General features: G+C 39.6%; 1 protein-coding gene and 1 long non-coding RNA gene across 2 annotated transcripts in view; one reads left to right on the top strand and one right to left on the bottom strand.

Moving 5' to 3' along the window:
- The window catches only part of HMCN1 (hemicentin 1), a 514,767-nt gene that overhangs the window by 425,706 nt on the left and 75,103 nt on the right, over window positions 1-13,958 (top strand). Inside the window, exons 73-81 of the mRNA XM_070473938.1 lie at window positions 1,082-1,226; window positions 1,610-1,737; window positions 2,024-2,180; window positions 3,697-3,818; window positions 4,014-4,178; window positions 6,245-6,352; window positions 6,792-6,929; window positions 7,044-7,178; window positions 13,637-13,906. Coding sequence (XP_070330039.1) covers window positions 1,082-1,226; window positions 1,610-1,737; window positions 2,024-2,180; window positions 3,697-3,818; window positions 4,014-4,178; window positions 6,245-6,352; window positions 6,792-6,929; window positions 7,044-7,178; window positions 13,637-13,906 — 1,368 coding nt within the window. The remainder of the gene's footprint in view (window positions 1-1,081; window positions 1,227-1,609; window positions 1,738-2,023; window positions 2,181-3,696; window positions 3,819-4,013; window positions 4,179-6,244; window positions 6,353-6,791; window positions 6,930-7,043; window positions 7,179-13,636; window positions 13,907-13,958) is intronic.
- The window catches only part of LOC139037444 (uncharacterized), a 111,073-nt gene that overhangs the window by 24,498 nt on the left and 72,617 nt on the right, over window positions 1-13,958 (bottom strand). The gene's annotated exons all lie outside the window — the stretch shown is intronic.

Raw genomic sequence — 13,958 nt, 5'->3', positions numbered from 1 at the left:
CTAAAATTTGTCAAATTTCAGAAATATGACACTAACTTTTTAAAACCGTTCATCTGATGTTTTAATAGATGAAATTTTACAAGTTGGATGACCCAGGCAGTTAATATCTCTAACACTAAAATTAAAATTCAAGTTTTCTATTCCCATGTGAACTCAGTGATTAGTAAAATACATGCTCTGAGACTTGCATGATTAATCACAGATGTGTTTTTTTAAAACAGCCCACTTTCTAAGCTTTATTTAAAGTGAAGTTGTTCCAGTGTTAACATTCTCTGACCATTATTTGGCCAGAGAGAAATAAGAAATATCATCTTTAATTTGTATCATACCAGAGCTGATTTTTGTTTTTGTATTTTTTTTACTCTTTTCAAGCCTCTTCCTTAGAAATGACAGATTTCACACACCATGAGTGAGTGAGTGAAAGTCGCTCAGTCATGTCCAACTCTTTGCAACCCCATGGACTATACAGCCCATGGAATTCTTTAGGCCAGAATACTGGAGTGGGTAGCCTTTCCCTTCTCCAGGGGATCTTTCCAATCCAGGGATCGAACCCAGGTCTCCCACATTGCAGGTAGATTCTTTACCAGCTGAGCCACAAGGGAAGCCCTTCACACACCATATCAGGGACTTAAAGCCGTCTTCTATTAGGGAAGAGGATTGGCTCCGAGGTTAAAGCGTCTGCCTGCAATGCAGGAGACCTGGGTTCGATCCCTGGGTCGAGAAGATCCCCTGGAGAAGGAAATGGCAACTCATTCCAGTATTCTTGCCTGGAGAATCCCGTGGATGGAGGAGCCTGGTGGGCTACAGTCCATGGGTCACAAAGAGTCGGACACAACTGAGCAACTTAACTTTCACTTTCTTTCCCCACTATTAACTCTTCACTTTTGTGTAAATTTTTAAATAAAATCTTATCTTGAATAAGGTTTTAGGAATTCAACCCCAATTCTATTTATACTAACCTGAATTAGCTGTAGGCAAAGCCATATATTTGACTCAAATCTCAGCTTGTATTATTACCTAGTCTTAGTTCAGGCTGTGTTACTGATATAAATGAAATTTTCCACATGCATCTCTTTTACAGTTCCTCCGAGCATAAAGAGTGGCCCCCAGAGTCTTGTCATTCACTTAAATAAGTCAACTGTATTGGAATGCTTTGTGGAAGGTGTGCCAGCCCCAAGAATAACATGGAGAAAGGATGGAGCTGTTCTACCTGGGACTCATGCAAGGTAACTAGAAAAGGATGAAAAACACTGTAGGACTGAAATGTAAGTTTTTAAATATTTGATCCAATGCATTATTTGAGTGTTTTCATTCTAAAATTAGTCTCTTCATCTTAATATGAGAATCAAAATTCAGTATTTTAAAACCCTAACCCTAATTCCTAAGGGCTTGCATCTAAAATGTAATGGTTATAATGTATCCAAGATCATAAGTCCATCTGCTATACCTCTTTGCAGAATATCCTTTTTTTCTACCAAGGGTATTACAAATTTCTGAAGCAGGAAAAGGACTAAAAATGGATAACTGAGTCTTTTAAAATGCTCTCAGTTAAAATGTGCATAATCAGAAAGACTCATTCAGAGACCTTCACGTGTGCTCTTTCTTGTAGATACTCCGTCTTGGAAAATGGATTCCTTCATATCCAGTCGGCACAAGTTACTGATAGTGGGCGATATTTGTGTATGGCTACCAATGCTGCTGGGACAGATCGCAGGCGAATAGACTTACAGGTCCATGGTAAATATACGTTTATGAACAACATCCAGTCTTAGAGTCAAATGTTCTTTGGTTGCCTAAACCAGTGAGGTCATAGCACAAAGACCTTCAGGTCCAGTGCTCTGTTATGAACAATCAAGACTCATGGTGAATAGCATTATCACAGCACTGTGTAAGTTCAGAGAACTTTATTGTGTTCATAAATGTAAAGTAAGTTATCAGTGATTAATTTCAGTTTGGCAGAGATACTTCAAATGGCATACTGTTTGCTGAATGTGTTTTCTCTCTTATTTGGTGACTGTTTTAGTTCCTCCATCCATTGCTCTGGGTCCTACCAACATAACTGTAACAGTAAATGTTCAAACCACTCTGGCTTGTGAGGCTACTGGCATACCGAAACCGTCAATCACCTGGAGGAAAAACGGGCATCTTCTGAATGTGGATCAAAATCAGAATTCATACAGGTAAGGAGGAATTTACCTGGAAAATTCCACCAGCAATTTAGAAACCTATTTTTCAAAGAATTAACATTTTCACTTTATCAGTGGGGACAGAAAATATATAAAGTATGAACTAGCTAGTATGTAGAGAGTGTATTATTTTTTTCTTAGTATTGAATTAGTTTTTCAATCTAAAGTATTTTTTCTGAATTATAGGTACAACGTCTCTTTCCATTAGCCCTGTGGATAACTGTCAGTGAGCTTTGTAGCATTAGATTTCCATTCTGCTGCTGTTTTTAGCACCTTTTGTACTTTTATAATGACAAAGGATAAAACATCAATTGGTAGAAAAGAAAAAGTGCTCTTTAAAAATAATACAAGTTTTAGTTGAAGAATAAAAATCAAATTTTATACCTTCAAATACAGTGTATGTATTTGGCAGCACGTATAAGGATGAAGAATAGCAGTTTCTCCAATTCTCTGTACTCTTTCAGCTTTACTACCATTCTTCTTACTATGATATCATATTTTTAAAGGCTAACCTTAAAAATACTGTGGATTTCTGATTCCTTACATGAGCATCATTTCTTGTATCTCAAGTTAATAGATATCTTGTCAAAAGATTTGCCTTGTCACTAAAAACAAGAGTTTTCATAGACCTATCCTGATAAAAATCCATTTTGTTACACCTGGAAATGTGAAATTAGGAGGGTTTCACTTGAAAATCTGTTGTGTCTATCTCTTTCTCATCCTTTAATCTTTTGGCATTGGGGGTTTAATGACTTGAAAGTAGACTCTATGTGGAAAATGGCAATGCCCTTGAGTTAAAAAGCAGGTCAAATATGTTCCCACTGAATCAAATTATTCCCAGTCATCAGTGCACATTTTGAGGTAAGAAAACAGATATTCTTATTTAGATTACTTTAAATAATGTATATGTATTTACTCAGCCTTTTGTATATTTGAAGTGATTCAGATAACTTAAGTTCTGAGTTTATTTCAAGTTAGATTCTAATTTATGTGCTATGTATCTCCAAGGTATCTACCACATTTAAGGAGACGTGTGAAGTAGGGAAAGATGCAAGACAGACCTGTAGTTACCTATCGGTCAGTGGAAATAATCAAATACCAAGCTGCAACGTTAGTGTGACACTTAGAGATAATCTATGTGAAACATCTGACATAGTACCAAGAATGTATTCAGTGGTCAGTAAATAGCGGCTATCATCAAATGTGCTCATTTCACTGTATTTCACCTAGGAGAGCATGGTTGGTCATGCTATCAGCATTCAGAAGATGCAGGTTTACCTCGTAAGGTAATCATTCCACACCACTGCTTCCTGCAAATGTTGAGGCTGAGGCCCTGTTAACTCACTGCCATATAAACTTAAAGTTTGATACATAAAATGATGCTCACTTTAACATTTGAGGAAAGAGTTCCATTTCCCTCAGTTCACAACATGGTACCATGTTGAACCAACTAGAAACATTTGTGAAAACTGATATATAGCACCTCATTGCTTTGAAATCTCTCTTCTAGGCTCCTTTCTTCAGGTTCACTAGTGATTATTTCCCCTTCTGTGGATGACACTGCGACCTATGAATGCACGGTGACAAATGATGCCGGAGAGGACAAGAGAACTGTGGATCTCACTGTCCAAGGTAGAACTGGCTTAGTATGTGGACTGAAAGTTACTACAATGATATCATTTCTTTTCACCACTTCACAAAGGGGCTTCCTGTTCCACTTACCAAACATTCACTTTCAATGTAGAAAGAGGAAGATACAGGAGTAGGCTTTGGAAATGTCAGGGTTGGAAACATGTAGTTTTCTTTCCTTTTGTTGTTGCTTTTTAGTTCCACCTTCCATTGCTGATGAGCCTACAGACTTCCTAGTAACCACACACACCCCGACAGTGATCACCTGCACCGCTTCAGGAGTTCCGTTTCCCTCAATTCACTGGATGAAGAATGGTATAAGACTGCTTCCCAGAGGAGAGGGCTATAGAATTCTGTCCTCAGGTAAGACCCAGCTCAGTGATTACACAGATATTGATTGGGTTAGTTACTAATGGATGGCCTTATTTGGACTTTTGTTGCACCAGAAGAAAAGAAAAAAATATATCGATATTCCTAGGCTTAGGCATTTGGGAAAAAATTCAGTTAGGATGGGGAGGGCAATGAGGGAAAGGGGTAGAAAAAACCTAAAAACCAAATAATAAATAATCTCTAAAACTTATCTACATGTATTCAGCATGGCCACTTAGATTTTACCTGCATATTTTCTAAACCTAAGGTTTGGAAGGGCTTCCCTGTGGCTCGGTGGTAAAGAATCCGCCTGCTAATGCAAGAGCTCCAGGAGCCGCATGTTCAGTCCCTGGGTTGGCAGGATCCCCTGGAGGAGGAAGTGGAAACCCGCTGCAGTATTCTTGCCTGGGAAACCCCATGGACAGCGGAGCCTGGCGGGCTGCAGCGCACGTGTGCGATAGTCACTCAGTCCGTCATGTCCAACTCTTTGCAATCCATCGACTGCAGCCCGCCAGGCTCCTCTGTCCATGGGGTTCTCCAGGCAAGAACACTGGAGCGGGTTATTTCCTTCTCCAGGGGGTCTTCCCAACCCAGGGATCAAACTCATCTCCTGCACTGCAGACAGACACTTGACTCTCTGGGCCACCGGGGAAGCTCAGTCCATAGCGTCACAGAAGAATCGGACACAACTTTGCAACTAAACAACAACATGGTTTAAAATTTTTACTGGTTGCCTTTGGGTGAACCACACCTCTTTGGCCAAATAGAATGTCCATTCATTTAGTAAACATTTAGTACCTAAAATGGGCCATGTACTCCACTAAATTTCTGAGGATCTAAAACTAAGACAGGGTTCTTGCTTTCAAGTTTTCTATAATTTAACAAGTAAGTTTGGGTGGTGTGTGTTATGATGTGGCTGTTTTTTGAGGGTGGTTGTAAACACCATTAATAAAATTTAAGCTCTGCAAATTTTATGTATTAAAAAGAAAAAATAATTCACCTAAATGAAAGTGCAGGTGATTCACATTTGTGTTTCTGAAAATTCATCCTGCATTGTGGAGATACACTGGAGATAAAAAGTAGCAACTAAGATCCTGAACATCCTGGGGCTTTATGAGTATGTACGTCTTATGTTAAGAGAATTTATTTCTTCAAAAGAAGGAAAATAATGAAAGATGAACTTGGCTTTCATAGCAAAGTATGTTGGCTATCTCAGAAATCTGCATAGATGGGTAGCAAGTAAAATCATAAAATTTAATTAACTACTCTTCACCACAAAGTACTGTGCTAAGAGAACAGTTTAGAACTTTCTCAGAAAGAGTTACCCTATGACCCAGGAACTCCACTCCTAGGTATCTCCCCAGAGAAATAAAAACATTTGTCCACGCAAAGATTTGTATGCAAATATTCATGTAGCAATCTTCTCAATAGCCAAAAATGAGAAGCAGTGTAAATTTCCATTAACTGGTTAATGGATAAACAATGGGGATCACTTTACACAATGGAATTCTATTTAACAATAAAATGGAGCAAAAATACTGACACATGCTACAACAGATGCAGCTCAAAAACTATGCTCACAGTAGAAGTAAGACACAAAAGATTTCAGTATGATCCCATCTAGGTAAAATATTCAGAAGAGGTCAGTATTTAGAGACAGAAAGTAAACTAGTGATCTCTGGGGTTGAGGAAGGCAGGACTATAAATGGGGTGAGATTTCTTTTTGGTATAATGAAAATGTTCTAAAATTAAACAGTGATAATTGCAGGAGTCTGTAATATGTCAGGAGTTATTGAATTGTACATTTAAATGGCTGAATTTTATAGTCTGAAAATTTGCCTAAATAAAGCTGTTAATGGTGTGGGTTTTTTTTTTTTTTTAAGTTCTGTGCTAGGAAAAAAAAAAAAGGCTGTGCTAGGTAGGCACAGGGAATACAAGAAGGACTACAAGCCAAGTACCCCCACACAAGGGGGACAGAAACACGAAAACCAGAGAGACATGGTTTATCAAACCAGAAGAAGAGGGATGCCCTATGCATGAAATTCTTCTTTCGTTTTTAGGAGCAATTGAAATACATGACACTCAACTAAGCCATGCTGGAAGATATACTTGTGTTGCGAGGAATTCAGCTGGTTCTGCACATCGACATGTGAGCCTTCATGTCCAAGGTATGAAAGGGTACTTATTCATTAAAATCTTGCTGTCATCTCTTTAAGTCGTGTTTTTTTCTTCAAAGATGGTCCTGTCTAGGGTCATAAACCACAGTAATATTTTGGGGACATGAAAGCTGATAGATATTCTTCAGCAGACTAAAGAAAGCATACAGATGACAAACCACACTGAACAACCTCTAAATTATTTTCGTTGAATTTTTACGATCTGTTTCTGATTTTAGTCTTTTCTCTGGAGTTCTTCTAAAGGAAACTGGCTATAGTAACAAGACTCAAAAAGCAATGTGATACAGCTGATATGTGCTTTTCCTTGGGGCAATGAAATCACTAATATTTAGAAATTATGAATTCAGACAGGTTTAACCTTATAGGTACCGTAGACATTTATGCCACTAACTCGTGTCCTTGCAACATTTCTGTTGATTGGTTCTTATAGAGCCTCCAGTCATTCAGCCTCAGCCAAGTGAGCTGGATGTCATTCTAAACAATCCCATTTTATTACCCTGTGAAGCAACAGGGACACCCGGTCCTTTCATCACTTGGCAAAAAGAAGGCATCAATGTCATCAGTTCAGGTACTGTTTCTCTCAAGACAATCATGACAATCAGTTTTATCATTCAGAAGTCAGTATAATTTTTTTAACAAAAGTAAAAATTCTTCTAACCCTGTTCTAATAACCATGACGTAGGTAGAAGCCATGCAGTTCTTCCCCGTGGCGGCTTGCAGATCTCCAGAGCTGTCAGAGAGGATGCTGGCAATTACATGTGTGTGGCTCAGAATCCAGCTGGTACAGCCTTGGGCAAAATCAAGTTGAATGTCCAAGGTACGTAAATATGCTTATAGCAGTGCCTATCAAAATTCATATTATATCAAATAATGATGCTGTCATAGTCCTTCATATTCTTAGTTTACATTATTCTATTTGTCTTCTATTTCTGCTCTCTTACTAATTTGAAGAAGAAAGTTTAGTGCTTGGGTGGTTTGGGGGCATTATTTGTATAAGAAAACCGAGACATCTCATATTTTAAATTTCTGTGAAATTGGTACTTCTGTTGTAGCACATATTTGAGGTGACTTTTAAAACCATTTTCTCCATAATGCTGCTCTGTACACATTACAAAACACTGGATTGTAATATCCACTTAAAAAATCATAATTGTTTTTAATTTTTCAAAATGACAGAAGTTCTGAAACCAAAAAGTAAATCATATTGCAAGTAAACCAACTTGATGAGAAAAATATATGAGAAGAGAGTGGGTTTTTTTTTTTTCGTACTTACCTTACATTTTCTTGATGTCATGTTCATATCTTGCATGCATTGCTTTTGTGGATAAAAACCTGACCTAGAAGTGGGTTCTGAGCTACTCAGTTCACATTGGCTGGTTTGAATTTCCTTGTAGTGTGATTTTCCTAGGGTGAATGAATAACTGTAGTAAAGCTCACTTACTTATCTGCAGGTTGTAAACCTAATTTCCTTGTATTTTTCAACAATTTTAATAAACATTTATTGGGATGTTAAGTAGAAAAACATTGAACATTACAGACATAATACTTTTATGGTGTGAAGAAGGAAAAAACAGAACCAGTCTTCTCTGGGGACACCATTAGAGCTGAGATCTGCATGATGAGTGAGGATGAGCCATGTAAAGGTGTCCATGGAAGAGAAGGCAGCATGTACAATGGTCCCGAGGCAGGAAAGGGTAGGAAAAGAATCGTGGCTGACAGTGGTGAACGTGGGAAGGTTGACTAAATGGGAAGGAAATCAGAAAATGAGGTGGGGGCCAGTGCATGAAGCACCTGAAAGACCAGAGGGAGGGGTAAGATTTTTCTTTTCTGTGCAATATTGAAGGCTTTCAAGGATTTAACCAAGACTTTTGTTTGGTTTTAAGAAGCTATCTTTTGCTGACATGTAGGTGATGATTTAGAGAAAGCTCAAGACTATATCTGGAAGAACAAGTAAAGTGCTTAGGCCAGGGGTCCCCAATCCCCAGGATCTAAGACCTGATGTTTGGAGGTGAAATTGATGTAATAATAATAGAAATATAGTGCACAATAAATGCAATGTACTGAATCATCCCGAAACCAGCCCCCCTCCCCAGTCCATGGAAAAATTGTCTTCCAAGAAACTAATCCCTAGTGCCAAAAATGTTGGGGACCACTGCTCTAGGCATCATGCGATATGGTCTGCTGGGAGTAGGAGTGTGTGTGTGAGTTATAGGGCTAAATGAAAAAAAAAAAAAGTGGTAGAACCAAGAAATTTTTTGGAGATATAATAGCCAGGATTGCTGATTAATCAGATTGGGAGATTAGGAAAAGAGAAGAGTTCATGATGTTTCCTGGGCTTGGGCTTGAGCGGAGATAGTGCTATGGGGGCTTCAAGGAAAGGAACTAGTTTTGGAGGAAGGAAAACATGATTTATGATCATGTTAGATGTGGGAAACTGTTAGAAATCCTAGCAGAGATGTCAAAAAGCATTGATTATTTATGAATTCAGGAATAAAGGGAGAAGTACAGTCTATGATACAAATTTGGAAGTAATTAGGGTTTTTCAGTCCACAAGATTGGATGAGTATTTGGATAGAAAAGAGCCCAGGACTCTGCATTGTTAAGAGGTCTGAAAAACAGAATGCTAAAAAGAGTAACAAAGGAGAGGGAAGAGATGACAGAGGAAAACTAGATGGAGTCTAGGATAGGACAGTGTTTCAAGGAGGAGACAGATTTTTTTTCTTTTTAACCCTAGGGAGAGTCAATTAAGATATAGTCATTGGTTTTGGCAACATCGTTGTTGTTCAGTTGCTCAGCTGTGTCCAACTCTTTGCGACCCCACAGACTGCAGCACGCCAGGCTTTCTTGTTCTTCACAAACTCCCAGAGTTTGCTCAAACTCATGTCCTTTGAGTCGGTGATGCTATTCAACCATCTCATCTTCTGCCATCCCCTTTTCCTCCTACATTCAATCTTTCCCAGCATCAGGGTCTTTTCCAATGAGTCAGCTCTTCCCATCAGGTGGCCAAAGTGTTGGAGCTTCAGCTTCAGCATCAGTCCTTCCAGTGAATATTAGGGTTGATTTCCTTTAGGATTGACTGGTTTGATCTCCTTGCTATCCAAGGGATTCTCAAGAGTCTTCTCCAACATCACAATTCAAAAGCATCAATTCCGTGGCACTCAGCCTTTTAAACTGTCCATCTCTCACATCCATACATGACTACTGGAAAAACCAGAGCTTTGACTAGATGGGCCTTTGTAGGCAGGGCCTTTGTAGACAAAGTAATGTCTCTGCTTTTTAATATGCTGTTTAGGTTGGTCATAGTTTTTCTTCCAAGGAGCAAGTGTCTTTTATTTCATGGCTGCAGTCACCATCTGCAGTGATTTTGGAGCCTGAGAAAATAAAGTCTGTCACTGTTTCCACTGTTTCCCCATCTATTTGCCATGAAGTGATGGGACCAGATGCCATGATCTTCGTTTTTTGAATGTTGAGTTTTAAGTCAGCTTCTTCACTCTCTTCTTTCACCTTCATCAAGAGGTTCTTTAATTCCTCTTTGGTGTCATCTGCATATCTGAGGTTATTGATATTTCCCCCCAAAATCTTGATTCCAGCTTGTGCTTCATCCATTGGGATCATATAAAAGAATTAGTGAGGATTTTTTCTTTCACTAATTGATTAAAATTGCATGAGCAATTATGGGACAAAGAAACATATTAAAACAACTAATAGTATTTCAGTATTCCAAAAGCAATCAGAGATAATTGCATACTCTAGAGGCATGAAAAACTCTGAATAGACTCTCCCTTTTCAGATACAATATGTAGGGACTTCCCTGGTGGTCCAGTGGTTAAGACTCTATGCTTCCAATGCAGGAGGCATGGGTTTGATCCCTGATCGGGGAACTAAGATCCCACATGCCATGCAATGGGAACAACAAGAACAACAAATCTCTAACAGATATAGTTAATATCAAGCAGAAAATCAACCAGATAACTTTGGTTGATACAAATAATTTTAAGTTATTCATATTTTTCACAACTTGTTGATTTTATTTACTCATTACCATCACGTGCATGTGTGTGTGTGCGCGCGCACATACGCACTCGGTCATGTCTGTCTCTGCAGCCCCATGAACTGTAGCCCACAAGGCTCCTCTCTCCATGAAATTTTCCAGGCAAGAAAACTGGAGTGGGTTGCCATTTTCTCCTCCAGGGGATCTTCCCGACACAGGGATCAAACTCACATCTCTTTTGTCTTCTGCATTGGAGACAGATTCTTTGCCCTTGAGCCACTGGGGAAGCCCACTTATCACTATCAGTGTACCCTAAAATCTGGTCTCACTTGGTTGGCCTCCTCTAGAGATGCAGCAGATATTTCCAGGTCTCTGGGACTTGCTATCCACAGGGCATAACTTGGATCAGTAGAGTGCTCAGAAGCCCCTTGTTTCTTACAGCATGTGGTAACAAGTAATATTTTGAATGGATGGTAGACATTTCAGACAGTTTGATTCTTTTGGCCTGCACATGTTTAAAAGAGGTAAATTTACCAGGGTCGTTTTCTGCACCTCATCAGTGTCTCTGGACTCGCACTGACTGACACTGGAGGGGCATCAGCCTTACCTTCCTTTCTGCTGTGGTTGTGGTTGGTTGTTCCTCACTTGTGTTTGATTGTTCTCTCCTAATTATGTGATGTGTCTTTAAAGCTCAGTAAAATAGCCTGAGTGGTAATCACTATTGTGAACACTGGGAAGAGAACCTGTTATCATAAGCCTGTCCACAATTTTCTGACAAAGTAGGAAGAGTTCTGCCTGTACAAAGTCAACCCTTAACCAATACAATTTGAACCGTGCAGGTCCACTTCAGTTCAGTCCAGTCGCTCAGTCATGTCGGACTGCGACCCCATGAATCGCAGCACGCCAGGCCTCCCTGTCCATCACCAACTCCCGGAGTTTACTCATACTCATGCCCATTGAGTCGGTGATGCCATCCAGCCATCTCATCCTCTGTCATCCCCTTCTCCTCCTGCCTCCAATCCCTCCCAGCATCAGGGTCTTTTCCAGTGAGTCAGCTCTTCACATCAGGTGGCCAAAGTACTGGAGTTTAAGCTTCAACATCAGTCCTTCCAGTGAATACCCAGGGCTGATCTTCTTTAGGATGGACTGGTTGCATCTCCTTGCAGTCCAAGGGACTCTCAAGAGTCTTCTCCAACACCACAGTTCAAAAGCATCAATTTTTTGGCGCTCAGCTTTCTTCACAGTCCAACTCTCACATCCATACATGACCACTGGAAAAACTATAGCCTTGACCAGATGGACCTTTGTTGGCAAAGGCATGCCTCTGCTTTTTAATATGCTATCTAGGTTGGTCATAACTTTCCTTCCAAGAAGTAAGCGTCTTCTAATTTCATGGCTGCAATCACCATCTGCAGTGATTTTGGAGTTTCAAAAAATAAAGTCTGACACTGTTTCCACTGTCTCCCCATCTATTTCCCATGAGGTGATGGGACCAGATGCCATGATCTTAGTTTTCTGAATGTTGAGTTTTAAGCCAACTTTTTCAGTCTCCTCTTTCACTTTCATCAAGAGGCTTTTTAGTTCCTCTTCAATCTCTGCCATAAGGGTGGTGTCATCTGCATATCTGAGGTTATTGATATCTCTCCCAGCAATCTTGATTCCAGCTTGTGCTTCTTCCAGCCCAGCCTTTCTCATGATGTACTCTGCATATAAGTTAAATAAGCAGGGTGACAATATACAGCCTAGACATACTCCTTTTCCTATTTGGAACCAGTCTGTTGTTCCATGTCCAGTTCTAACTGTAGCTTCCTGACCTGCATACAGGTTTTTCAAGAGGCAGGTCAGGTGGTCTGGTATGCCCATCTTCTTTCAGAATTTTACACAGTTTATTGTGATCCACACAGTCGAAGGCTTTGGCATAGTCAATAAAGCAGAAATAGATGTTTTTATGGCACTCTCTTGCTTTTTTGATGATCCAGCAGATATTGGCAATTTGACCTCTGGTTCCTCTGCCTTTTCTAAAACCAGCTTGAACATCTGGAAGTTCACGGTTCATGTATTGCTGAAGCCTGGCTTGGAGAATTTTGAGCATTACCTTACTAGCGTGTGAGATGAGTGCAATCGTGTGGTAGTTTGAGCATTCTTTGGCATTGCCTTTCTTAGGGATAAGAATGAAAACTGACCTTTTCCAGTCCTGTGGCCACTGCTGAGTTTTCCAAATTTGCTGGCATATTGAGTGCAGCACTTTCACAGCATCATCTTTCAGGATTTGAAATAGCTCAACTGGAATTCCATCACATCCACTAGTTTTGTTCGTAGTAATGCTTCTTAAGGCCCACTCGACTTCACATTCCAGGATGTCTGTTTCTAGGTGAGTGATCACACCATCGTGATTATCTGGGTCGTGAAGATCTTTTTTGTACAGTTCTTCTGTGTATGCTTGCCACCTCTTCTTAATATTGTCTGCTTCTGTTAGGTCCATACGATTTCTGTCCTTTATCGAACCCATCTTTGCCTGAAATGTTCCCTTGGTATCTCTAATTTTCTTGAAGAGATCTCTAGTCTTTCCCATTCTGTTGTTTTCCTCTATTTCTTTGCAGGTCCACTTATTCAGTAGAAATACTACATTACTGCACAAGCCAAAGTTGGTTGAATCTGAAGATATAAAACCACAGATGCAGAGGGGCCAGGGATACTGAAGCCAACTATAAGTTAAATTTGGATTTTCTGTAGTACAGAGAGTCATCATCCCTAAATCTGTATTGTTCAACGGTTAATTGTAATTCTTTTCGATATTCCACTTCTTCTTTCACTAAAATAATACTTTGTTAAATATGATCCCAGTATATGAGATCATATAAACACTGCAGGAAAAGCATGAATAAAGGGGTCTGAGCAGGTGAATAATTTCCAAACCTTGAAGAGATCTGTTTTGAAAGTTTAAGGAACTGATGAATGAATCACATAATACATGTATGTTAAAGAAAATACCTCTATCAACACAGTCTTAGTTTTCTAGACATACAGCCCCTCATGAGTTCATATTTAAATCTTAAGATTGATTGTCATTTATATTTGTTAACTATGTAGAGAATGATTTTCTGCAGTGGATTCAAAGAATCTTCTTTTCCAACAAAAACAAACTAGCAATCCTTTAGTGATGATATGGTAAAATCAGGGTTTTGTTTCTTAACAACGTGACTTCATTGTGCTAGAATAAGACCACGTTGCATAAATGGTACATTCACGCTTTCAAGATGATGTTTAAACTTTGTAACTTTTAGTTCCTCCAGTCATTAGCCCTCATCCTAAGGAATACATCACTGTTGTGGATAAACCCATCATGCTACTGTGTGAGGCAGATGGCCTCCCACCACCTGACATCATGTGGCATAAAGATGGGCATGTAATTATGGAGTCAGTCCGCCAGCGCATCCTCAGCTCCGGTGCTCTGCAGATAGCATTTGCTCAGCCTGGTGATGCTGGCCAGTACACGTGCATGGCAGCTAACGTGGCAGGGTCAAGCAGCAGGAGCGCCAAGCTCACCGTCCATGGTAGGTTGTTTAGCATAAGTTATTTCAGTTTACTACTTTACCACGGCAGAGA

This window comes from Odocoileus virginianus, chromosome 11, assembly GCF_023699985.2.
Source record: "Odocoileus virginianus isolate 20LAN1187 ecotype Illinois chromosome 11, Ovbor_1.2, whole genome shotgun sequence".
Taxonomy (NCBI): domain Eukaryota; kingdom Metazoa; phylum Chordata; class Mammalia; order Artiodactyla; family Cervidae; genus Odocoileus; species Odocoileus virginianus.
The sequence above is the reverse complement of the archived record's forward strand: the minus strand, read 5'-3'. Positions and strand labels throughout refer to the sequence as shown.